The sequence below is a fragment of the Chiloscyllium plagiosum genome, chromosome 2 (genome assembly GCF_004010195.1).
Source record: "Chiloscyllium plagiosum isolate BGI_BamShark_2017 chromosome 2, ASM401019v2, whole genome shotgun sequence".
NCBI lineage: Eukaryota > Metazoa > Chordata > Chondrichthyes > Orectolobiformes > Hemiscylliidae > Chiloscyllium > Chiloscyllium plagiosum.
Window position 1 is genome coordinate 28531362 of NC_057711.1, and position 27861 is coordinate 28559222.

The 27861-nt window shown below is 40.5% G+C and overlaps 1 protein-coding gene across 11 annotated transcripts in view; it reads left to right on the forward strand.

The window, feature by feature from the left end:
- LOC122558001 (microtubule-associated serine/threonine-protein kinase 4-like) overlaps nt 1-27861 on the forward strand; it is a 485329-nt gene that overhangs the window by 222154 nt on the left and 235314 nt on the right. For 5 of the 11 annotated variants that reach the window (XM_043706318.1, XM_043706336.1, XM_043706326.1 and 2 more), the window contains one exon: nt 18902-18982. The exons of 4 other annotated variants lie outside the window; for them this stretch is intronic. In XM_043706318.1, coding sequence (XP_043562253.1) covers nt 18902-18982 — 81 coding nt within the window. Of the gene's footprint in view, nt 1-12501; nt 12621-18901; nt 18983-27861 lie in introns of those variants that run through there. 2 more of the 11 variants (XM_043706369.1, XM_043706385.1) reach the window with 2 other exon arrangements.

Sequence of the window (27861 nt, forward strand, 5' to 3'; positions counted from 1 at the left end):
ACTCTCTCACTCTCTCCTCCCCCCACCCCCTCTGTCATCAGCATATATGCTGCCCTTTCCAAGATGTTTTCTATTCTGACAGGGTTACTGCACTGGCAACATTAACTCTGTTTCTCTCTATACAGATGCTGCTAGTTCTCTAGTACTTGCCATTTTTGTTTCAGATGCAGTGCTTTGTTTCATCTTAATTTTCAATGTGCGTGTTATTTGACAAAAGGGGTGGCATTTTAATACTAGCTTTCGTGAGTTTAATCAGGTTGGAAAGTAGATAGAACCCATCTTCCATGTGCCATTAGCCTGGTTTAGTCAGTGAAGGATGATCTGTGGACCTTACTAATATCCACTTAAGGGCCTAATTCTGCCACCCCTGGTATTCACCCTGCATTGGACAGGGCTCTTGATAAAGCGTGGCACTGGAAAAAGCACAGCAGGTCAGGCAGCATCTGAGGAGCAAGAGAGTCTTGAAGAAGGGTTATGGCCGAAACGTCCGACTCTCTTGCTCCTCGGATGCTGCCCGACCTGCTGTGCTTTTTCCAGTGCCACACTTTATCAACTCTGGCTCTCCAGCACCTGCAGTCCACACTTACTTCTCCTCGATAAGGGCTCTTGACAAATAGCAATCCCAAAAGTTAAACCTTGGCATGTATGAATGTTGACACTTTCGGGCTTGGGGTAAGTGGGAGAAGGAATGATGCCCCTTGTCATCAGGCACTGATCAAAGGGTTGGGTGGGTGGAGCCAGGAGGGCTACATCCCTGCCCTCCCTGCTGATGCTCCGAGCCAGTGAGTCCTCTGTCATCCCCCCACTCCCCCTCCTGGATGATTAAGTCCATGTGACCGTGGGTCTCTGGTGTATGTAGTATTAATAACAGCCACAGTCTCCCTGGTGGAGCTGCTGAGCAATAAAAAGATGCCAGTTTCACATTGGTTGATAGTTCTCAGCAGGTGTACCTTTGCCCCAAAACCCTTAATCCCGGGGAAGGCTTGCTGCTGAGTGGTACACAGGCCTTCCTCAGAAAGTCCAGCCAGGGAGCATGATTTTTTTTTTTAGATTAAATTACATTACAGTGTGGAAACAGGCCCTTCGGCCCAACAAGTCCACACCGACCCACCGAAACGCAACCCACCCATACCCCTACATTTACCCCTTACCTAACACTACGGGCAATTTAGCATGGCCAATTCACCTGACCTGCACATCGTTGGACTGTGGGAGGAAACCGGAGCACCCGGAGGAAACCCACACAGACACGGGGAGAACGTGCAAACTCCACACAGTCAGTCGCCTGTCACCTTTATCAAATACTGCCCATGAAGAATCGCAACAATGCATTTGAATATTTTTATAATCATCAGTTATTAACTATATTCAGTGAAACAGGATTTTGTCAATTCCGATGTGTAGGTTACTGTGCTGGTCTGACTTGATAGTGTGTTGATAGCTAAAATTGCTTTAAAATTTATAATCAAATTGATTGACGCAACCTTTGCTGGGCGTATTTTCTAATGGATTTCATCTACTTAGTGGTATCATAATAGCCTCCGTTTGTTATGACTGAGTAGGGCAGCAACTTGAAAAAGGTGACAATAATCATGTACTCTACCACATAACAGTAACTGAGTATTGCGCATTGTATAAATTATTCATCGCAACAACTTGTGTATGCTTCCAGTTTATGGAATTTTACTGCTATGCTATTGATGTGCTGGTTAAAATATGTGTTGCTAAAGGCTCAAGGATAAATATTTTAAATTTTTAACAAATTACCCCTTTCTGTCCTCGAGTTTCTTTTTGTGAAGCAAGCCATTAATTGTCCAGGCTGTAAATGACACATATGGTTTTACAGTTCATCTGATCTTGTGTTTTTCAGCCTTTGGGACTTCCAGGGACACTTGATTGCTCACAATTATCCGTCTCTGGAACACTTTGTAATCGTATAGCTCTTACAGTTCTTTAACCAATCTTAGACAGAAAGCAAAAAAAGTCAGGTTTGGGAATTTATCATGAAGTATATTTTTAGCATAATGTAACAACAACACTTTTACAGTGCCATAATTTTTCCTCCATCTCTAACTTCTTTTCCTCCACTTGTCTGGTGTCTTCCTACTTACACCTGTGACTCCTCCGGAGCCATCATTGCTTTAACAGTTTTCAATAAGCAATGTAATGACTGTAACCAAACAACCTGGGTTTGCAAAATTCATAGCACTGGACTGTTTCCTATCAATTTTTTGAGTAAATTCATGTTGCGTTTTCTGGAGGGTTTGTTGCCCAGAGGTAGAGTGTCTTCCCTCACAGTATCTCACCTAACTTGGTCCATGAGTTCCCGTGCCTGCCTCATAACGTCCCTCTTGTCTGGTTTCTGCCCCATCTTGCCACCTCTGTTCCCAAAACCTATTCGCTGCTCAGCAGACATCCGCTGAAAGTCTGGCATCCTTTCCTGCTGCTCCATCTGTAAAAGTACCTGGACAAGCAATGTTAACCTGGAGCTGCCCTGCACTGTACCTGGCATTTACCCCAGACTGGAGGCAGACTGGAGGAAATTGGCACTCTGCTTCGTGGGGAGGGTCCCTGAGGCCCTGCTGGTTGAGGACAAGCAAATGTGGATGTCCTTTACCCTTTGGACCAGTAGTAATGGGTGCAACACTACACTATGCCAGCCTTGTCTGACATTGCCACCTAGATTGAAGCAGTCTCAGCTGTTTGGAGGAACACCAGTAATGGAAGACAGTCATTGACCTTCCACCCTCTACCAAGGTAACTTGCTACAATCGTCTTTCTGATACCTTACACTTTGTCTCTGCTCCTGTATCTCCTGTATGCTCCTATATCAAACATTTTCATCCTCACCAACCTCTGTCACCGCTAACCCTGTATGTCCTCTAATGTTGCCGACACATTCTCTCAGGATGCTTCCCAATCTGCACCAAGAATAACTCCTACTTTCATTTCCTGTGATACCTGCCTGTCTCATTCCAGGAAGAACACAGCTCACAATAGGGCAGATGGGTGATCAACTGCCCGACACTCAGCTTCTCAGCCCGTACATGGAGAGGATTTCGACAATTCCTGCCAAGAGCATATCTTGGACTGATATCGAAGGCTACGCTTGACTTACTATACCAGACTCTCCCCATAACCCCCTAACCACCACCACAGCCCCCCACTCCGAGCAAAGACTGTCCCCCTTTACAGTACTTGATTGAGGCCTATTTTCAAATGTGGTGAGTGTATTCTTTTAGAACCATGAATCACTACAGTGTGGAAGCGCGCCATTCAGCCCATCAACTCCACACCAACCTTGGAAGAGCATTGCACCCAGTCTCACTCCCCTATCACATCTCTATAACCCCTCATTTACCAAGGCTAATTCACCCAACCTGCACTACGTCATATGTTAAACCACAGGGCAAGACAGAAATCATGAGAGTCTGGCTGGAGCGGCAAAACAAAAAAAGGAGTGGCAAGGCATTTTTTGCCCATTCCTAGGTGCCTTTGAGAAGATGGTGAGCTCCTTTTTGAACTGCTGCAGTCCATGCATGCACCCACAATGTAATTCAACTCGATAGAATAGGCGACAGCCATTGTCCGGCTCATTCTTCAGGGCAGTACCTTGACAATGTCAAACAAAACTCAAGGGGAGCTGATGACCCAATGGTATTATTGAAAGGCTATTAACCCAGAGACTGACCCAGTCAATGTTCCAGAGACCTGGGTTTGAATACTACTGTGGCAGATGGTGGAATTTGAATTCAGTAAAAATCTGCAATTAAGACTCTAATGACGACCATGGAACTGTTACTGATTATTGAGAAAACCCATCAATTTCACAAATGTCCTTTTGGGAAGGAAACTGCCAACCTTACCTTGTCTGACCTACATGTGACTCTCGATCCACAGTGATTTGGTAGACTCTTAATTGCCCTCTGAGTGCATTCTCCATAGCAACGCTTCTACCAATCGGTATCCACCTGCCAACCAATTAGCTTTCTCCTCTCATAGACTATAAATGAGGCTTTCCCTTCACATTGGTATCCTTATGAATTATCCAGTTGAGAGCAAGATGAAACGCTTTGCCAAAAAGTATCATTTTTAGCAATTATCAAATTTGCAGTTTCTGGGCTCCTTTTCCAATTTCCAGCGTACAATCTCTACATTGTCAACGGCTTCCTGTCTTCTCCCCATAACATCCAATTCCCTGTGGAATAACCTTGATTAAATCTGTCTCCTTCTCACACACAGGCGGTGCATCATTGGTCCTAATGATACACTGCATGAAAATATTTTTCCTCACTGTCATTGCATCTTTTGTCAATTAACTTGTGTGCCATTTGGTTCTCTATCATTCGATCAATGGGAACACACTTTCCCCTAGCTACCTCTCTCATATCCCTCATGATTTGAATAACTCTGTCAAGTCAAATGTTTCTTCTCCAATGAAAACAGCTCCAACTTCTCAAATCTATCTACTTGATGTAAGTTCCTCAGACCTAGATCATTCTTGTGATTCTTTTCAGCACTGTCTCTATCTTCACAGCTTTCCCTAAGTGTGGGAACCAGAACTGGACATAGTGCTCCAGCTGAGGCCAAACCAATGCTCTACACTAGAATGAATGTAGATTTGACACCTATGTTCCAGAGGCATCTATGCCCCTTGCTCAAGTTGTTTGAATACAGCTACAGCATTGGTATCTACCCAACAATGGTGGAAAGTCGCTCAAGTATGTCCCATCCAGAGAAAAGTCAAATTCATTCCAATCATTAGTCTACTCCTCATCATAAGCAGAGTTATAGAAGGTTTTGATGACAGTGTTGTTACGTGGCATTTACAAAGCAAAAGTCTTGTCACCAGTGCTTAGCTTGGGTTTTGCCAGGGCCATTCAGCTCGAGACTTCATAGCAGTCTTTGTTGAAACATGGACAAAAGAATTCTATTCCAGAGGCATGGTGAGAGTGACTGCCCTTGACATTAGGGCAACATTTGGCCCAGTGTGATATCAAGGAGTTCTAGCAAAATTGAAATCTTTGGGATTGGGGTGGAAATCTTTTACTTTGGTTGGAGTTACAACTAGCTCAAAAGTTGATGATTGTGTTTGGTGGAGGTCAATCATCTCAGCGTCAAGGTATTACTGCAGGGGTTCCTCAGGTTAGTGCCCTTGGCCCAACTACCTTGCTTCATTGATGATCCTCCATCCCATGTTAAACATGGAGACATAAAAACATAGAAATGAGGAGCAGAAGTGGGTCATTTGGCCTTTCGAGCCTGCTCTGCCATTCAGTATGATTTGTGCTGATCCTCTATCTCAATGCCATATTCCCTTTTTCTCCCCATACCCCTTAATGCCCTTAAGTTCTAATAAAAGTCTTTCCCTATCTTGAATATATTCAGAGACTTGGCTCCCACAGCTTTTTGTGGTAGAGAATTGCACAGGTTCACTACCCTTTGAGTAAAGAAATCTTTCCTCACCTGAATCCTAAATGGTCTTGGAGAATTGACGTTTTGGGCATAAGTCCTTCTTTAGAAATGAGGAAGGTGTGCCAAGCAGGCTAAGATGGGCACACCTTCCTCATTCCTGAAGAAGGGCTTATGCCCAAAACGTCGATTCTCCTGCTCCTTGGATGCTGCCTGACCTGCTGCGTTTTTCCAGCAACACATTTTTCAGCTCTAATCTCCAGCATCTGCAGTCCTCACTTTCTCCTAAATGGTCTTCCCCATATCCTGCGATTGTGCCCCTGGTTCTGGACCACAAGGGATGAACTCGGATTTCACCAGTTTCCTCATTTCCCCTCCCCCCACCCTGTCTGTCAAATCCATCGAATTCAGCACCGCCTTCCTAACCTGCAATCTTCTTCCCGACCTCTCCGCCCCCACCCCAGTCTGACCTATCACCCTCACCTTGACCTCTTTCCACCTATCACATTTCCGACGCCCCTCCCCCAAGTCCCTCCTCCCTACCTTTTATCTTAGCCTGCTGGACAAACTTTACTCGTTCCTGAAGAAGGGCTTATGCCCGAAACGTCGATTCTCCTGTTCCCTGGATGCTGCCTGACCTGCGCTTTTCCAGCAACACATTTCCAGCTCTGCTCTCCAGAATCTGCAGTCCTTACTTTCTCCTCATAAATTCTAGTGAATACAGGCCCAGTCGAACCAATCTCTTGTGATAGGATAGTCCTACCCCAGTATCGGTCTATTGAATTTCTGTTGCTCTCTGTCTATGGCAAGTATATCCTGACCTAGATAGGGAGGTCCAAGCCCCAGGTTTGGTCTCACCAAGATTCTGCAAATAATTGCAGTAAGATATCCCTCCTTCTGAACTAACATCCTCTTGCAGTGAAGGCCAATGTACCACTTGCCTCCATAATTGCTTGCTGTAACTACCTGTCTGCTTTCACTGTCTGGGCACTTTATAAGATTCGGATTACATCCTGATTTCAATTTTTGTTGCTTTGAACAGCGGTTGTTTATGATCTCTCATTCCTACTTCCTCCTCAGAGACACTTTCTTCTTTCCCCTGTTGCCATAGCCACTCCCTTTTACCTTGCACCATCAAATATTTTGTCATTTAAATCTTCTCCTCATGGCCTTTCTATTCCAGAATCTTTTGTTCTTCACCTCCATCCTTCCCCTTTGGGTTGCTTATCAACTACTATATCTCTAACTTTTCCCAGATTGGATAAAAGGTCATTGAGCTGAAATGTTACCACCCTCCCCGATGCTGCTGGAGTAGCTGTGTTTCCAACATTTACTGTTTTATTTTAGGTTTCCGATGTCTGTGGTATTTTGTTTGTGATGTTTGTTTCAGGATGTGTTCTGTTTCCAATCTGCCAATTAAAAAGGTAAATGACAAAAATATAAAATAGTATCTATATATCCTTTTTGTAGGTCTGATTTTAAATGTTGTACATCTGGAACGTCTCATTGCTAGGAGAAGTTGAGGACTGCAGATGCTGGAGATCAGAGTCAAAAAGTGTGGAGCTGGAAAACCACAGCAGGTCAGGCAGCTCCTGAGGAGCATCAGCAATTCCTCATGAAGGGCTTAGGACTAAAACTTCAACTCTCCTGCTCCTCGGATGCTGCCAAAGCTGCTGCACTTTTCCATTGTCTCATTGCTGTTTACTCTGCTTCACCACATAGATGCTGCCAGACCCATTGATTTTCTCCAGCAATTTCTGTTTGTTTCTTACAGCTACATCATACTGGTCATAAACTGTTAGGCAGAGGTTGATAGGCCTTGTATAGTACTGATTGTAGAGGTTAGGCAGCAGTGAGCAATCTTCATAATCAGTTCATGATTTAACTTTTTTGGGGATGGGGAGCAGAAAGAGAAGGTCGAGTAACGTCTTTGCTTTTCATTTGATATTGCTAAAAGAAGTCAAAGCTTTTCATCATTCACTCATCAGGACTAGGATGAAGAAACGGACAGAAATTCATATGTGCCTGTGATGGCCCAACCAATCAGCAACCTCTTATCAAGCTATATAGATTGATGCCCCTGTTCATTTCATTCTCGGTCTGCAAGATTCTTTGTCTTTCACTGGTTTTCTTTGTTGCATTCCTCTCTTGTTGTGAATGATTTGGAGGAGCTGGTGTTGGACTGGGGTGGACAAAGTTAAAAATCACGACGCCAAGTTATAGTCCAACAGGTTTATTTGGAGGCACTAGCTTTCAAAGCTCCTCTTCTTCAGGTGGTTGTGATCCTGCTTCACATCCTCTTGTTCTGAAGATATGGTCTTCTGGCTACATGTGCATGTATCCTCTGTACCTGATTTAAATCGCTATTCCTTATGAAAGAACCTGAACACTGAGATCAGCAGACACTTTGTATTCGCAATGGCCTATCATCACAAGTTCCTTTCTGTTTTGAACATAAACATGTCAGTGTACGAACTGTTGCTGATTACTCTTAACCCGGTGACTCTGAAACTACTTGTAGCACTGTAGCTGCAATCCTTGCTGAGAGCATGGAACTTACATGTATCAAGTCAGGCACTTTGCAGTTTGTATAGGCAAAATGCTGATTTTGTCGGCAGGAACACTAAGGGTAGAAAGTTGGTTGATATAATCCATGTGTAATTTATCTTTCATTTATTGTCTAATTAGTTAATTTAGAAGTCTTTCATTTTCTTTTTAAATATACATGTTTGGAGAGTTACATTAATTCTAATCTAATAGCAATCTGGCATCTGCCATTGGTATTGCACTGAAAACATAAACGTAAGAGTTTATTTAAATCATAATTTATCTTTTTAGAATTATTCCACTCTTGCCACTCTCAAATCCAACATTCTAATGTGCATTAAGATGGTTTTTCTTGCTGGATTGAATGGTCTTTGTTCACTCTGAAAAATGTGTTCTCTTGCCCCCATTACCCTCTATTTTCAGATTCACCACACCACATTTATTGTGCAGTGTCTGTCTGTGTCTCTTGCATGAGTTGTGCCAGTTTCCAGCTGCAGAGTGATTTATCGCAATGTTTTTCACATTCAACTGCCTCCTGCTGTAACGTTTTTAATACTTTGTTTGCTGTGATGTGCTTGGTCCCTGTATTGATGCTGTGGGTTCAAAGGGCGTTTTTCTACTGTTAACCACTGTGACAGCGCATTTTGCAGCATAGTTCACATGGTATTCCCATTTCTCTTAAAGGTTCACAGTTACATTTTCCCTCATTTCCCAGAGCAGTTTCTCAGAATGCTATTTTGCCATGATTTCTCGTGAGTATTTGTCAGGACTTGCTGTGTTTCTGATGAGCTACCTATTGTTTAAAGTTGTTTCAATTGGAACTCTCTGAAATTCTTAAATTTTCAGCGATGCAATGAGATTATCTATCTGTAAAAGTGAATGAAAATGTACTTTTCAAACATACTCCTGTAAAATATAGGAGTAGAATTTGGCTATTTGGCCCATTGAGTCTGCTGCACCATTCAATCATGACTGATATTTTCTCAACCCTGTGGTTCCTATCTTCTCCCTGTAATGATTGATCCCCTTACCTGTCAAGACCCTATCTCTTAAATACACTTAATGCCTTGGCCTCTGCAGCCTCTGTGGCAATGATTTCCACAGATTAACCACACTCTGGCTGAAGAAATTCTCTTCATCTCCGTTCCAAAGGGTCAACCCTGCACCCTGAGTCAGTGCCCTCAGGTCCTAGTCTCATCATCTGATGGAAATATCATCTCCTCCAAACAAAAGAGCAACTTGTATTTGTATAACACATTTTAATATAATATATTGTCCCAAATGCTTTCTGTGACAAGTTTGACACCAATGTTAGAATATTGGCTGAAAACAAGAAAGAGGGAAAAGAGATTTAAGGAAGGAATTCCAGCAATTTGGGGCTCAAGCAGCTGAAGACATTGCTACAAATGATGGAGCATTTACAATTGAGGAATTAGATGAGTCTAGGTAAATTGGGGCATTGTAGGGCAGGAGGATATTGGAAGTAGGCAGGGTGAGACCATGGAAAGATTTGAAAATGAGGAGGAAAATGTTAAAATCGAGATATTGCTTGACTGGACACAATGTTGACCACAATATCTTAGATCATCTTATCTTGTCTCCCTTTGTTGTTTAATATTGGTTTGAGCTAGGATCTTTAGTAAAATGTTGCCTGGAACTTGAATAAAGCAAATGTTACTTTCCATTTATTTAATCGTAATCATTAATTCTGTAAGAATTAATTGTTGATGCTAAAGGCCAATGCACCATATTAAGGAGTAAATATATTTAAATTAAACTTCCTTTAGTTGTGGAAAGACACTTAAAATGGAGCATCTCCATTTCCTGTTCCAATTTTGCCAATTGCTCTTGTTTAAGCTACAGATTTTGATGGTGGATGAGGATGTCAAAATTTTAGTTCAGCAATGGTCATGGCACAGTGATGTATGTCAATGTCAGGATGCTATGTGACTTGCCATGGAAAGGATGGCACTTATTTTACATGATGAAGGCAACAGTCATGTCATGCACTTTTCCCAAAAGGGAGGACCTTGGTTCATTGCCTGCCGATGTTTTGTCCTGAGCTGTTTCCTTGGCAGATTTTGTCAGTGGTGGTTAACCTTTGTCTTTCATCTGAGGTGGCAGGTTGGAGAGGAAACCTTGGGAAATCATTGCTGCCCTGTCAACATAACAATCGTGGAACCTGTGCGTGTTTGGGAAAGTGGTTTTGAGGCCAATCAAAAGGGCTACTTTGTTGAGATACTTGTGTATTCTTTCAATGATGCTCTCCCAGGCAAGTGGGAGAGGATTCCCACAGCCCTAACATCTGCCTGTAGTTGTGGAGCTATTGGGTTTGAGTTAGAAGGTGAGCCATTGATTGCAGAATACCTAGTGGTTGACTTTCTGTAATGGCTGCAACATTTATGAACTGATTTAGTGCCATTTCTGTGGAATAATAAGTCCAGGATGATAAGGGTAGGCAACTTAATTATGGAATACCATTGAATGCCAAGATATATGCCAGATATGCTCTGTCTTGTCACGGATGGCTGCTTCCTGATACTTGAATTAAGCAAATGTTACTTGCCATTTATTCAGCCTATCCCTCTTTTTTTCTTTACAATTCATTTGTTGAGCATGGGTTTTGCTGGCTTGCCAGCATTTGTTTTTACTTCCCATCCCTAGTAGTCCTTGAAAAGGTGGTGATGAGCTGCCATCTTGAACCGCAGGAGTCCAAATGCTGTCGGTTGACCCACAATGCCATTAGGGAGGGACTTCTGAGATTTTGACTCAGTGATAATGAAGGAAGGCAAGATATTTACAGCCTGGACTACTTCATTATCTGATGAATTGTGAATGGAGATGAATGCTTGTTAGTATACAGCGCTACAGGAAGAATAGTACCTTATTTTCTGCTTGGGAACTCCACAGCCTTCTGGACTCAATATTGACATCAGCAATTTTAGGGCTTGAGGCACTTTGTCCCATGTCCTTATCCCAACCCCCACACTCCAGGCCTTGGTATCACACGATCTGCTATTAAACATTACCCATTGTTAGCCACTAGTAGTTCCCATTAGCAGTTACACGTTCTCCTAGGCTGACCATTATCTACTCCTTTGTCTGTCCAACTGTTTTCTCTCTGGGCTCTATCTCCACCTATTGTTTACTCCTTATCCCCTTCCACCACTCTAACTTCTGCATTAAAAAAATTTTCCGAGCTACCATCAGTTCTGATGAAGGGTCACTGGACACAAGGTGTTAACTCTAATTTCCTTCTACAGATATTGTCAGACGTACTGAGGTTTTCTAGCAATTTCTGGTTTTGTTTCTGATTTACAGCATCCGTAGTTCTTTTAATTTTTTTTAATTTTGCTTATTAATGTACGGTCCATTGACTTTATGATGGAGAGAAGGTTTCTGATAACGTAGCAGCACATAGAGCACAGCCATGAGACGCTCTTGCTCTGATTCAGATGGCTGCGATGATTTATTTCCAGTAACCGCAGCCATCTTTTGTACAATTCTGGGTACTGGTCAGTTTTCCCCTAGATCCAGTTGACTTAAATTTTATTCGAGCTCATCATTGGCATACTTGGTGAAATGTTGACTTAATACCAAGCTTATGAACTTCATCTCTAGAATTGATTTCTTGTGCCTGTGTTAGGTCCAAGACTACAATATCCAGTGACTAGATGTTGCTTGCTAGCACTGGCAGCAATCCCTCCCATCTCTTTGCTGAATGGGGGTTGGTTAATGGGGTGGTCCTGTTTGTATTGTTCTATGTTTTGTGGACAGCATGTTCCTGAGTAATTTCCAACATCACTGGTTTAATGTCAATTTTATAACAAAACCAAAATAGCTTAGCTAACTATTGACTCCTTTTTAAAGAGTAATTTTAAGTACTATATGAGGTACAGTGAATTTCTAAAAGTATTGAAGTAGCCAAGGCAACTTCCAAGTGTTCAGTGACTGACATATTTATCCAAGAATGATGATGGCAAAAGCTGAACTGATTTTAATGGCCTGTTTAATAAATAATTACATTTGATCTGTCTGTGACTGCTTCAGCAGCTTGCAAACTGAAGCTTTGCTGATGACTGAGAGTTAAATTTAGTTTACAAAAACTGTAAGATCATAAAGCGTTTTAAAAAAAGATGTACTTTATCCTGAATATTGAACAGCTTTATTGAATAAAAGGAACAAGTGTATTTTAAAATAGTGTAGCAAGTGCTCTCCTTGGTATTTTGAAACTGCATTATAATGAAGGTTTTTAATGTGGTTGGCTTAAGTGCGTATGTGTTTATGTAGGGATAGACTAGTATTAGTGACACGTCTATTATTAATAAACTGAAGACGAACTAAATGATGTCACTGTGTGCAGCACACCAGTGATTTTCTAATTATATTTTTATTTGGCTTAAGCACTTTTGGTACTAATAATTGGTATGTGATCGGCTGACTTTTCCTTTCGTGGCTTTTGCTTGTGTGGAAGAACCCAAAACTAGTCCCCCCTCCCCAAGAGGGATTTAGTCCATTCCTTTTAGAGAGGTTCATTTTGGCTCTCTGTCAGTGCCAGGATGCTGGCAGTGATTTTGTCATGGTTACAATAGAGTGTGGTAACAAACGGCAGCCATGAAAGCCCAACGGGAAAGGCTCCGTATTCCAGGCTTGACCTTGGAGTAAGTATTTCTCTGTTCAATAAATGATTTGGAATAATTCTGCGGTTGATATTTCTAAGCCTGCGTGTTGCCATTTTTTTTTAACTCTGAGGTTTAAGGAGACACGTTTAGTATGTACATACTGCAGCTTTGAATAATTACTGTATCTGCTTTATGCCAAGGCTCTGCAGACTTGTATGACAGGCAGTCGCATAATCAACACATCAGCATTAACAGGAAAAGAGACATTGTTGGGGGTTGAAAGTAAATCTTAACAGCATATGGTAAATTAATGTATCTTCATGCCACAATCAAATGAAATGCCACTGTAGATCCTGCAGTTATTTGCTCATATAAAATGCAATGTCAATCAAACACTGTCTCAATCACTCAGAAGTAGCAGACCATGAATGATCTAAAGCAAAAAGGGGAAATTAAGATACAGGAGAATACTAAATAGAATAACATTAATATACCTGCATTTTAAATACTTGTAATTAGATGTTATAATCTGATATTTATTAACATTGGTATAAATACATGATTAATTAAAGTAATTAATCAAGTTGCAAAATTGAATTGCTACTATATTGTGAACAAAAAAAATGGTTTTTAAAAAAATTTTGCTTCAGAATTATTTAAGATCCTCGTGCCCCCATTTTCGTTTCAGCTCCAGGCCATACGTTGCAAAAATAAAATGTAAATAACTGCCTTCCAGGTCTTTGCTTATCCTACTGTAAAACTGGCAGCTGCAAAGTGTACTCAGGGTTGATATGCCCTCACATTGATTTTATCATTTAATCCTTGGGGGAACAGTGCCCTATATAGCTCAGTCACTGAGAACTCAGTACATGGAGAAGGAACGTCTTCTAACTTGATATGGTGCAGCAATCCAGACGACTAAAACAGTGTGTCATCACAGAGTGATCTAATTAATGTCCTGATAGCAATTTTCCATTTGAAAATAGTTTTCATAAGTACAGGAAATGTTTTTAATCATTAGGATACTGGCCTTTGATTCAGTGCTAATCATTAATTTATTAATTAAGTGACAAGAATGGGAACCACTTTTTGAAGAAGAAAATGGGTCAAAATGGATGGATGAGATGATCCCATTTCCCATGAACCATGTCCCCTTTTGGCCAGCATAGAATCCTATAATTTCGGGAATCTGATGAGGCTTCAAAATCTGGCAAGATTTTTAAAAAATATATAATGACATAGGCAAAATGTTCTAGGAGGTCTAGGCTTCAACTCCCACTGTGTATCATAACATGTTCAAACACTTTGATTAAAATAACTGAAGGCATGGTGGCACAGTGGTTAGCACTGCTGCCTCACAGTGCCAGAGACCCGGGTTCAATTCCTGCCTCAGGTGACTGACTGTGTCGAGTTTGCACATTCTCCCCGTGTCTGTGTGGGTTTCCTCTGGGTGCACTGGTTTCCTCTCACAATCTAAAAATGTGCAGGTTAGGTGAATTGGCCATGCTAAATTATCCGTAGTGTTAGGTGAAGGGGTAAATATAGGGGAATGGATCTGGGTGGGTTGCGCTTCGGCAGGTCGCTGTGGACTTGTTGGGCCGAAGGGCCTGTTTCCACACTGTAGGTAATCTACTCTTTGGTATTCATGCACACTGATTATGTTTACACTTTAACTTTTTTTATTTGTTCAGTGTAAAGCAAGCTTTGCAAGAATGCATCATGACCACATGCAGCTAACTAGTTTGAAGAATAATTTGAAAGTAATCTGTGATGTGATATCAGCAATTTGGAAAGCCATAACTTGATAGTGTATGATGATTGAGGGCATATCAACATTTTTATTCATTCCATTAATAATTTTTCCCCAAAGAGAGGTATGCTGTTGAAACCTTTTGGTCTTGCATTGGATAAGTGCAAGAATGACAAACTTCAAACCATCACAACAGTTTATACTACAGTAGAAAATGGGGCTCATTGGTTGGTACATTAATTCTGAAGCATTGCCATGGAAAAATTCTTTCATATGTATGATGAATGCCAAATGAAAGCTTTTGCCAATATGTATCTCTTAATAGCAATATTCAAGTTCTGTACTAACAAGTGATATTAATAACTTGAAATGGTTATGTCAATTTGGATCACAGTTGTTTGATATAATCTTATTTGGCCTACATAGATTTTTTTAAAAATCTGTATTACTTCAATATTGGATAGTTAATGTTCAAATGATCATTCTTTAATATCGTAATTATTATCTAAAGGTAGTAATATATTGAGCTGATTGAGTTGCACTACTTTGTTCTTTTTTAAAACGTGGTAACTATTTTCAGGTATAAAAGTTACTTTTCTAAAACTCTTACCTCATACATTTTGCCAATGCTCCGAGATGGCAGGTTTGCATTGCAGTGTGATGCCAACAGCAAAGATTCAATTCCTGCACTGGCTGAGATTACCATGAAGGAGACTCCTCCTCACCCTTTTCCATTGCCTGAGATGTGGTAACTATCAGGTTAAACCGCTATCTCGCCAATTAGAGAGCAGCCTTATGATCTGGTAGGCCTATGGCAACTTGACTTAAAGACTGAGGCACCCACACATAATTTTAGCATAATTTAAATTGCATAAACAAGTATTGTTGATATAAGACTTTGTGTCAAAAACTCTTATCGATCTCAGTTTTGAATATATTCATTGACATAACATCCATAACGCTCTGGAGTAGAGAATTCCAAATATTGTGACGAAAGTTCCCTTCATTTCAGTCTTTTTGCCAGATACAATAATTCAGAGTTGTAAACTATCCAAGGAAATCTTTTCGGCACCTATCCTGTCAAGCTTGTATGTTTCAATAAGAAAACAAAATCTGAAATTGCTGGAAAAACTCAACAAGTCTGGTAGCATCTGTGGAGAGAAATCAGAGTTAACGTAAATTCTGAGGAAGGATCACTGGACCTGAAAAGTTAGCTCTGATTTCTTTCCACGGATGCTGTCAGATCTGCTGAGCTTTTCTAGCAATTTCTGTTTTTGTTTTTGATTTCCAGCATCCGTAGCTCTTATGGCTTTTATTATGTTTCAGTAAGATGTCATCTCATTGCAGAAAATATAGGCCCCACTATTGATATCTCCTCGTAAGACCGCCTATTTATTCCATAATCAATATCAATTAAATTGCAAGCAAACAAACTGAAGGATATACACTGAAATGTTATAATATTTGGCTACAGCTAAGTACGTGGAAGAATTAAAATTTTTCTCCCTGCCCCCTCACCCCGGTGAATAGAAATAGTTTACCCTCCATCTGACACAGAAAACAGTTATCATAAGCTCTTCTGTTTATAATTAGAACTCTAAATGTCTAATGAACCTGCTGGATTCTGGCTGTAACATGAACTGGCTTCAGCAGCAGCCAGTAACTTTCTTTACAAAGGTGTGCAGGTTAGGTGAATTGGCCATGTTAAGTTGCCCATAATATTCAGAGATATGTAAGTTAGGGGCATTAGTCAGGGGACATGTACAGTAATAGGGTAGAGGAATGGGTCTGGATGGGATACTCTTCAGAGGTTCAGTGTGGACTTGTTAGGCCAAATGGCCTGTTTCCACACTGTAGGGACATTAGGTTGTATAAGGTTAGAAAGTTCTTCCTACTTATCTGATTTTGACATTAAGCAATGAATGTTAATATTGTATTTTTGGTGCCCGCTGCAATTTATATCTGAAGGCATGTTTATTTATTGTAGTCATGACCAGTATTTTTAATATTGTTCTTTAATCCGCACTGTTTTCACTATAATGCTTTTTTTCCTTTTATCTACCGAATCAACTGAATTTGCATTTATATTAGTGTATGGTTTTAAGTTCTGATTAAGATGATTGTTGGTATTTCAAATTAATTGTGCATGATTTTTCCATAGCGCTGGAGAATTATTCTAATTCGGCCACTGATTTATTGAATAAGTTAAAGCCATACCTATTATAGAATATTCTGAATTTCACTGGTATTATGAGGACAATTCTTTGCAACTTAGTACATTTAGTGAGGGTTCTCTAGACTGGTTATCAAACTAAAACAGCAATTTAAATCTACATTACCACTTCAAATGCAGGGCAGTTTTCATAGTTGTGAAAATGGAAGGAAAGGGTAGGGGATGGAAGTGGTGAGGAGGAACAAAAATTGAGAGATAAAAGATGTAAAAGGATTAATACCTAATAGGGAGAGCTAGGATAAAACACCAAAAATCTGGTTGAAACTAGGGGTTTTGAAGAGATTTGTGAAGGCAAATGGAATATAAAGGTGTGGAGGTTTATTAATGGAATTTGATTGAGAGCAGGAAAGGGGGTGGAAGGAGGGGATTGGAGTTAGAGGGATGAAGGGAGCAGAGGGAGATGTATTAAGCTGGTGGAGATTGCAGAGATAGGCAGAGACGCATCTAAGCTCTGACAGGAAAGGGATGGTGACAAATTGACAGTTGAGGATGATTGATGAAGAAGAGTAGTCTTCTTAGAGAACCTAGTGATGACAGTATCTAAAACGCAATGCTGATGCTTGAATAAAGGATTATTTACAAGCATTATTAATGGGGAGATAGCGATGCATTGGTAATGTCAATGGACCTTTGAACCAGAGGCCCAGGCGAATTCTCTGGGCCTGCAAGTTCTCAAACCCTACAAAGGGAAATTTTAGGAACATAGGAACCAGAATCATCCATTCAGCACCTTGAGTCTCCTTTGCCTTTCACAACAATCATCTGAGTTCACTAATCTCCTTTGGAGAAGGACATCTGAGATCCTTACTTGGTCTGGCCGACATGTGACACCAGAGGCACAACACTTGGGAATGGCCAGCAAGGCCCACACCACCTGCAGAAATATATAGGAAAATAATGCCAGGGGCATTGTTAATTGGACAGTGCTGATTAGGAAATGGGTCAAGAAACTGTTTAAATCTTTTGGAAGATATGACCTCAAAGATTGCAAACCATATCTAAAGAAACTGTAGAGTCAAAAGTCATTAGTGATTGTGAAGAGAATATAGTGAAAGAGAGTGAATAGGTGGATTTAATCTTTATCACCCCTCTATATTTAATGTTGGCGATTCTGATGGAAACAGGTTAAGGTCATTCATCATGGAGCAGAGCCATGAGGGTGTCTTTGCCTCCATGAGCTTGTGATCGTAGATGAATTGGGCTGAGGTGAGAGAGAGAGAGAAATGCAGCATGCTTCACATGATTGAGTCAGTTGTTTTGATAAATAACTAGACCTGTACTCTTGCACTCAAATTTGAAACTTTGGGACTTAATGGAACAAAAATCAGACTGTTTGTAGGAACAAACTTGAGAGTGAGGGATTTCATGAGGAATAAATTTTTGCAAACAAATAAGGGAGTCATTGTCAGATAAACCTTGGAAATTGTGTCTTGATGAGCATGCAACCAAGAGAAAAACGATTGGTCTAGAGTGACTAGTTAAAGAGCTGGGGGAGAATTCCCGACTGCCCCCCAAAGACTTTAATAGAGGATGTGGGGCTAAGTAGAGGGATTGGATATGTGAAATGAAGAAATGGTGAGAGGTGGCCCCATTAGTGATCAAGATCTCATGTGTGGGTGTCTGCAAGAGTTGGTGGTTGAGTTTGCATCGGGTGAGGCTGGTGGAGAATGACTCTGGTTGTAGATACAGCTGAACATCAAAATAGGAATAGGCTATTTGGCCCCATTCAGTTAAATCATGGCTGATCTGTATTGCAACTCATTTTACTTACTTCACTCTATATCACTTGATAAAATTACTCCCTTGAGGAAAATTACGAATAGGATGAAATTGGGAGTGTTAAGTTCTACCACTATAAAGGATTTCATGTTATGCACTTGTGTTTTAGGATTGATTTATATACAATTCTGTATATCTTCTAAAAGGTCATCTCATGGCCTATCTGTTTATTAAAAACATTTAACTTCTCAAATAGAGCCATATAAATGTTAAGGTTTATTCATATTTGATGTTTAGCTACTAAGCGTAAAATTTTTGATAAGTAAGCTCTTGAGAAATAAATTTGGTAATAGCCTTCTCTTTTAGAAAAATCAACAGAGATATTTACATGACCCTTGAATACCTTCAGCAAAGACACTCTGAATAACCTTTCTAATCTGACCTGTCAGCAGCACATCCTGACAAATATTTAATACGTAATGTTTGAGTTCCTGGAGGACATGTATTTTTAACAATGGTTGTCAATTGTTGCAACTTGTTACATTCTCCATCTATTCACTGTGGCATGATATAAAGAACAGGCAGTTTTCTGATTAGATTTGGCATTTTAACTTACAGCCTGACACCAAGAAGCTTGAGCCCTACTCCCACAAGTCCTTGCAGTCCATGTAGTCCACTACATGCTTTTCACTTTTGGAGGTAAGGGTATGATACTGTTTTGGCCTGCCAAGGAAAAGCTGAATTAGAAACAATGTTTATCTGTTCATTGAGGAAGGACGTCCAGTTTTATTATTGATATTAAGTGTGAATTCCATTGTGTTCTCATTCCCAATGATGTTGATTATTTTATTCCTTAAGTATATACAGTTGTCATTTTTTGTTGTGTGTTTTATTTGACAGTTTTGTTTTGCCCTTAGCTCTTTTTACTGCAATTTCTACATGTTTTTAATTGCCACACTTCCCATTGCCATTATTTTCATTCCATCATTAATATGGATCATGTTCTCCCATTTGTCAGTTGAACTGTAGTCTATGTGACACACTGACCATCTTCTGACCACTGGGAACAATGGAGCCCTAACCCTCACCCCCTTAACCCATTGTTGGGGAACTGAAATAATTTGCTTGTCTGCCTGTTTTGCGCCCATCCGATTTAATTTATGTTTTGTCTTTTAAAAAAAAAAATCACAAGAAGCAAAATTGGGCACTATGTTAAGGATTGAATCTGCTCACGTTATTTTCATCAATGGATGATTTAGGTTAAAATTACTCCCTCTGAGGATGTAGCAAAAATAAATGCTTGAAAGAAATTACTGAGGTCTATATAGCTATCTGATATTTAATCTAGTATCTAGGCTGGGTCAATAAATGATATAGTTGCTTGTAGAGATGAATTACTCAATTTAACCTATATGTTTATACTGCACTTTTGTAAGGTGATTTCTTCAACCCCTTTTGGGTTTTTAATCAATTTCTTTTGTGTACTATCTTGTTTTTCTGGACTGCTTTCAGTGTACATGGGGTTCTGATCCATGGGGCTGAATGTCATCCCATACCTCCAGCCACATGATCACTGTTTACTCTGAATTTTGCCAGTGGATTTCTTTGAGTGGAGGAACTACCTGTGTTAGCCTTGAAAACTAGTAAAAGTTGATCCACAGCCTTCCAAAAGCAAATGCTGCATAAGGAGGTTTGCGGCTCAAAAACAGGCATGACTTCAGGCTGTCTGACTGAGAGTGCAGTGGGACATGAGCTTATTGTTATGAAAGGTGTGTTTTTAACTTGCCCCCTCTCTTTATTAAAATGATTCCAATAGGAGATAAAATGTGCAAATGTTTAATTGATAGAATGAATGAATTTTACAATGATTGATAATGCATGTGAATCCTTAGTGTTTAAGGAATGCCACTCCAAGTACCAGTTGATCTCTCACATTGTGTATGGCAAGTTGAGATCTGATGTATTTGGGGGTGAAGTGGAGTATCTCTAATTGGATTAGAGATGCAATTCATTTTTAAGTCATACATTTTGCCTTTTTTAATGTTTTCATTCAAAAATGGCTGTGCCTTGACTTATAATGGAGGCTGTCCACGTACGTTTGTAGGGATGACACAGCTTGGCATCAGGGAGTCTCATAAAATTGAATGTAATGAGAATCTTGAAAATGCCACGTGTGAATTTATAAAGGAAATAGTTGATAGCTTGCATACATGACATCATTTGGTCATGTTCCAAAGTTAAATCGAATTCTTCTTCACTCCAACTTCGTTTCCCCTTATATTTCCAAATTCTGACAATTCCATAAATATAAAAATGAGTGTTGAAATGACACCAGTTAATGTATTCCTACCAGGAAAACAATAGTCTGGATTTTTCAATGACCAGGCAGTCATTACTTTAGCTAGATGGGAGTCGCACATGGGCATCCTGCAGATTGTCATCATTGAAGTCAATTGTAGCAGACTGTGAAGGAATTGAAGATTCCTCTGGGCAGATGGTCTCCATTTAATAAAGAGTTGGAAAGTGTGGCGCTGGAAAAGCATGGCAGGTCAGGCAGCATCCGAGAAGCAGGAGACTCTATGTTTCAGGCACAAGCCCTTCATCAGGAAGGGCTTATGTCTGAAACGTCGACTTTCCTGCTCCTTGGATGATGCCTGACCTGCCGTGCTTTTTCCAGTACCGCACTTTTCGACTCTTTATTAAATGGAGACCACCTGCCCAGATAAATCTTCAGCATCTGCAGTCCTCACTTTCTCCATTTAATAAAACAGAGTAATGGAATATTGTATTTTTGAAAGTGGCCCAACAGCCTATCACTCTACAGTCTGCGCTGGTCATCATCATACTCTAATCCTGTTCCCAGCACATGGCCATAGCCTTGTATGCTATAACATCATAGTTCCTGTCTTCAGTCAGTGGATTCCAGATACCCACCACCCTCTCATGAAACAAAACTCTCCTTAAATCTCCCTTTATTTCCTGTCCCCTTATAACTCAACCCTCTACTAAGTGGAAGAAATGATATCTCTCAAGATTTTGTCGACTCCAATATGATCCCCCTCAGCTATCTCTGCCCCAAGGAGAATTTGCAGGGTTCCAAAGAAGCTAAGTAAATAGCTACTCAGCAAAGGTTGGGCTATTTAAGTACATAGCCCAACTCCTGAGTGACTATTAAATGGACCCCATGCTTCCCTCAACTGAAGCCCTCCGCTACCCTTCCTGGTCAATTTTGCTGCTGTACTGTTGCCTGAAAGCACTGGAATCTAAACACTACTATGTCCCTGCACCCTCACCAAGACCACTACTACCACTGCCAAAACACTGAACCTTACCCACCATTCCCTGCTGTAGACCAGAAACCCCACATCCCTGCTCCATAACACCCCCCCCACCCATTATCCTGCTCTTGGCCCAACACTCCTTCCCACCCCTCCCCAATTTGGACGTGGCCCCTGTTTCATCTCCTCCTGAACAGAGGCCTCCCTTTGATCTGCTGAGAGTGAACTCCCCTTCACACTTGGTATGGCCTCCCCTTTACTGCATCCTAATAACCCCTCCCCCATTCCATTCTGGAACCACGCTGCTTTCACCCCTGCCACTGTCTCTGACCTTCTGTAACCCCCACCAGATACCCACTCACCATGAATTTTGCTGAATATTGTGCAATTATCAGCAGATGTGCTCCTTTCTGATCTTTTGATGGAGGGAGGGTCATTGATGAAGAAGCTGAAGAAAGTTGGGCCGTGGACATTACCCTGTAGAAATGCCAGATCTGAGATGTCTGATCTCCATCAACCACAACCGCCTTTCTATGTGCCAGGTATGACTATAACCACTGGAGGGATTTCCCCTGTTTCCCACTAATTCCAGTTTTGCTAGGGCTCCTTGATGGACACCCAGTCAAATGTTTCCTTGATGTTAAGGTCAGTCATTCTCATCTCACCTCTAGAATTCAGCTGCTTGATAGCAATGTTGATGACACCTTCCATGGCTTTCCTTATGATTGAGAGTAGACTGATGGGGTGGCAGTTCACCAGATTGGGTCGACCCTGCTTTTTGTAAACAGGAAATACCTGGACAATTTTTGATTAGATGCCAGTGGTGTAGCTATACTGCAACAGCTTAGCTCAGGGTGCAACAATTTCTGGAGCACATTCCATACTATTGCTGGAATGTTGTCAAAGTCCATAGCCTTTAAGTGATATGTGTCCTAGTTGCTTTGAGTTTAATGTAAAGTAAAAATTACCCAGGATCCTGTGTTTGTCAAGATGCCTTTATTTTTGTTTCCATCAACTCGAAAGCTGCCTGAAGTTTAATACTGTTCAAAATCTGAAAAACCAAAGTAATTTCTTTGCCTAGAACTAACGACCAAGCTCATAATGTGACTGATTTACACTTGCAAAAAAGTGACATACATTCATACACAGAGGCTCTTACTCTTCATACAAAATGAATATGCTTAAGCCTTTTCTAAGTTACCTGGGAGTTACTGTTTCCTGTTCCTTTCTCCCTGGAAAACCTCTGCCAATCAGAGTTGACTTTCCAGCCTATCCGCATTACTTTCTCCAGTTGTATCAATTATGCGATTGTTTGTGATTAGGCATTCTTGCATTTGTCCTGATCAGTGAAAGTGAGAAACTTCAGTGGCATGTTTCCATTTCAGCAATATCTGAACTTGTGAACCTTGAGAATTTATTCCCAGACTTAATTATGATAGAAACTGCTGACAACCAGTTGAGATTTGTTTGGATAGGTGAATGAAGAAAAAGGTATTGAAAGAATTTGGGAACACAGTAGACAAATATGATTAGAGTGGTTGCTCATGTGTTGGTAAATGCTGATGTGGACTGGTTGGACCAAACAGTGTTCTCTGGACTGCCTCCAGTGCAAGCACATCTTTCTTTAGATAAAGAGCCCAAAACTGTCCACAGTATTCCAACTGTGTCTGACTTTGCCTTATCTTGTTTTAATGAAAAATTTTATATGCTATCCCCTTTGAAATAAAGGCTAACATTCTGCTTGTCTTCCCTATTACCCCTTGAACTTGGGTGCTAGCTTTTATGATTCATGGACAACAATTCCCAAATCACCCTGATATGTAGCTTTCTGGAGTCTTTCTCCATTTCAATAATAGTCAGCTCATCTATTTTTCCCTGCCAAAGTCCATAACCTCTAATTTCCACACATTACATTCCATTTATTCCGCCATTTGATAAAATTATAGTTGATCTCATAATTGTCTCTCTTTCCCATACTTCATTTGTCTGGTGTCTCATCTGGTTCCTTAAAAATTCATTCACATCACCACTAATGCACAATGGCAGCAATGTTTATTATCTACAAGATTTCTTACAGCAACCTGTTGAGGTTTCTTCAGCAATATCTTTAAAACCTCACACCTCTGCCAATAAAAAGGAGGCAAATGCACCGGAGTGCCACAGCCTGCAAGTTCGCATGGTGCACATTATGACTATACACATTATGACTATATTTGCAGCATCTAATTCTTGGAATTCCCTACCATCAGTACTGTGGGCTAATCTACGTGAAGTAGATTTCATTGGTTAGAGGAAGTGACTCACCACCACCTTCTCAAGTACAATTTAGAATAGGAAATAAATGCTCATGACACACGAATGAATGTTAAAAAGCTAAAAAGGCATCTTTTAAACAGAAAAGTGAGGGTCTGTTTTTGGTTATTGCACAGAGAATTTTTTACATTAATATCTGGTAGCGATTTTGTGCTGTCTCATGCTTCCACTATGTTTGCATTGCTGATAATAGGTTGACAATCCGTTGCTATGGATGTTGTCAGGGGATTGTTGCACTGTGGGGGAGGATGGGTATGCTGCAGTGTGGAGCTGCTCTTGATGTTAGTGATATCTATGCGTGACCACTGATGAATTAATTACTCCCAAAAAGGTACAATCTTAAATGTTCCCTTGCACGTTGCTGGTTGCGTGCATTCACCTTTCTTCAACCAGAAAATGGAGATTGATTTTTTTTTTGCTTTTGTGCTATGACTGAGAAATAAAGCTTATTGTTTTAAAAGCTTGACTGAAGATTAAAACCCTTTGTTGTATTGAAAGCATTTGTCCTTCTGGAATTTAGTTTGTTTTTTTTCTCCTAAGTAATGAGTAGAACTTTCAAAAAAGTGTCACTTATAGAACATAGAACATAGAAGAATACAGCGCAGTACAGGCCCTTTGGCCCTCGATGTTGCGCCGATCCAAGCCCACCTAACCTATACTAACCCACTATCCTCCATATACCTATCCAATGCCCGCTTAAATGCCCATAAAGAGGGAGAGTCCACCACTGCTACTGGCAGGGCATTCCATGAACTTACGACTCGCTGAGTGAAGAACCTACCCCTAACTTCAGTCCTATATCTACCCCCCCTTAATTTAAAGCTATGCTCCCTAATGATGATAATCAAGAATAGGAAGCTAAATAAAGGCAGAGGGATAGCACTCCTAATCAAAGATGGTATTGGTGCAGTATATGGTGATGCCCTGGATTTAGGAGATCACATTGTAGAATCCTTTTGGGTGGAGATAAGGATTAATGGGAGAATGGTATTGATCAATAGAGCCCTAAATAGTAACTACAACAAAGGACAAATTAAACAAGAACAAATATTGGGTGCTTGTGATAGTGGCACAGCTATATTGTGCATAGTTGAAATCGACATATAAAATAGAAAAATCAGATTGGCAGTTGTAGTTTTGATGAGTTCATGAAATTTTTTTTGAGATAAAGCAACACACTCTGGAATCAACCAAAGAGCATGTTGCACTCAACTTGATAGTATATAATGTGCCACGGCCAATTAATGACCTCAGAGCAAAGGCATCTCGAGGGAACAGCGATCAAACTATGGCTGAGTTTTATTTTTAACTGGAAATATAGTGGGTCTAAGATTAGTACTTTGAAAGGGGAGCTATTTTGGAAGGGTGTGAAAGGCAAACTAGCAGAATTGAACCAGGATACAGATAAACGTGAGGTGCTGCATTTTGGGAAAGCAAATCGTAGCAAGATTTATACGCTTAGTTAGAGCCATAGAGTCATAGAGATGTACAGCATGGAAACAGACCCTTTGGTCCAACCTGTCTCTGCCGACCAGATATCCCAACCTAATCTAATCCCACTTGCCAGCACCCGGCCCGTATCCCTCCAAACCCTTCCTATTCATATACCCATCCAAATGCCTTTTAAATGTTGCAATTGTACCAGCCTCCACCGCTTCCTCTGGCAGCTCATTCCGTACAAATACCACTCTCTGTGTGAAAATGTTGTCCCGTAGGTCTCTTTTATATCTTTCCCCTCTCACCCTAAACCTATGCCCTCTAGTTCTTGACTCCCCAATCCCAGGGAAAAGACTTGGAGGGTTTGGAAGGATATGGGCCAGGTGCTGGCAGGTGGGGCTAGATTGGGTTGGGATATCTGGTCGGCATGGAAGTGTTGGACCGAAGGGTTTGTTTCTGTGCTGTACATCTTTTTGATTATGACTCTATTAGGTTAACAGATCACTACAGAAGCAGTGGCTGACATTTACAAGATGTCTTAGAATATTGAGAAAAAGTACATTCCTACTAAAAATCCCAAGGGAGGACTACCATTACCTTTAGTTAACTAAACACGTTAAGCAATGTATCAAACTTAAGGAAAATGTATATAATTGCACAAAGGTGAGTGGCAGGTCGGATGATTGACAGACAATGAATAAAAGGATAATCAAGTGTAGTAAATATGAGCTTGAGGCGAAGCAAGGTGGAATGTAGAAATATAGCAAGAGTTTCTATAGGTAACTAAAAAGGAATAGAGGAAGTAAAGTAAGTATTGGATTTTGAGTGAGAGATTAGGAACTTGTTAGATAATAAATAAATGGAGGATATAATGAATAAATATTTTACTTCTGTCTTCATTGTAGACGTTACAAAAATCACCCATGTAACACTGGTAAGTCAGGTGGTTGAAGGAAAGGAGGGAATTTGGATAATTATCATCATGGGGAAAGGTTACTGAGCAAATCAACAAAGTTGTGGTTTGATAAGTCTCCAGGTCCTGATGGACTTCATCCTCGGGTCTTAAAAGAAGTGGCTGATGAGTTATTAGATGACTGGTGTTAATTTTACAAAAATTGTTAGATTCTGGAGAGATTCAACTAAATTTAATAGCAAATATAATTACTATATTCAAGAGGCAGACAGCTGGAACTCCAAACCAGTTAATTTGGTGTCTGTCGAGGACAGCTGTTTGACTTAATCGTTGAGGAGGTTATAACCAGGACTAACTCATGTTGGTCATAAAGTGTCAGCATGGTTTTGTGAAAGGAAATTTGGTTCAATTAATTTATTGGAATTCTTTGAAGGAATAACATGTTCTGTGGATAAAGGGAAACCTATTGATGTACTGTATTGAGATTTCGAGAGGATATCTGATACAATTCCACATAAAAGTTTATTGAGCAAAGAACAAGCTCATAATGTTAGTGATAACACTCTAACATGATTGGCTGGTTGACATAAAACTAAGTATGCATAAATGTGTTGATTTCAGATTGACAGGATGTGACAAGTGAGGTCTCTCAAGGGTGTGCGCGCGCGGGGCCTTCAACTCTTTACAATTTGTATCAATGATTTAGATGATGAGATGATTGAAGTTTGAGGAAAACTGGTGTCAGAGGCACTTGTGGCATCATTGGAACAAATTGCAATAGAGAGAGGGAGAAAATGGAAGAGCAGAACACAGTCCTTTAGATTTTTATTAAGGCATCACTTGCGACAAATAACAATTATTCTGAATGATGGTCATTTTTGATGCAGAGAGTTTGAGATAATAACACATCTGGTCAGTGACTTTTTTTCTTCAGGTTAAGAAACTGAGTGTTGAAATTCTGATATACAATGAACTCAGCCATTTGATTAAAAAAATTCTGATTGAGACCACTTAGACTTAAAAAAGGAACTGACTTCATAAACTGTTAGGTAAAACTCAAAAACGCTAAATATCATTAATGAAATTGTCCAACTGATATTAAGGACTGAAAAGATAGAAAAATGATGAGATAATGTACAAAGATCAGCTCAGACTACTGGAGGAAGAGTCAACTAGACTTACTAGCTTTTGGGCCCATACGTGTGCCCATGGCTATGCCTGTCTCTTTGTTGGCTACGTAGAGCAGTTGATCTTTCATAATTACACCGGCACCATTCCCCACCTCTTCCTCCGCTACATTGAATTATTGCATTGGCGCCACCTTGTGCTCCCGTGACGAGGTTGAGCAATTCATCAACTTCACCAACACATTCCACCCTGACCTTAAGTTTACCTGGACCATCTCTGACACCTCCCTCCCCTTACTGGACCTCTCCATCTCCATTAATGAAGACCGACTTGACACTGACATTTTTTACAAACGCACCGACTCCCACAGCTACCTGGATTACACCTCTTCCCACCCTACCTCTTGCAAAAATGCCATCCCGTATTCCCAATTCCTCCGCCTCTGCCGTATCTGCTCCCAGGAGGACCAGTTCCACCACAGAACACACCAGATGGCCTCCTTCTTTAGA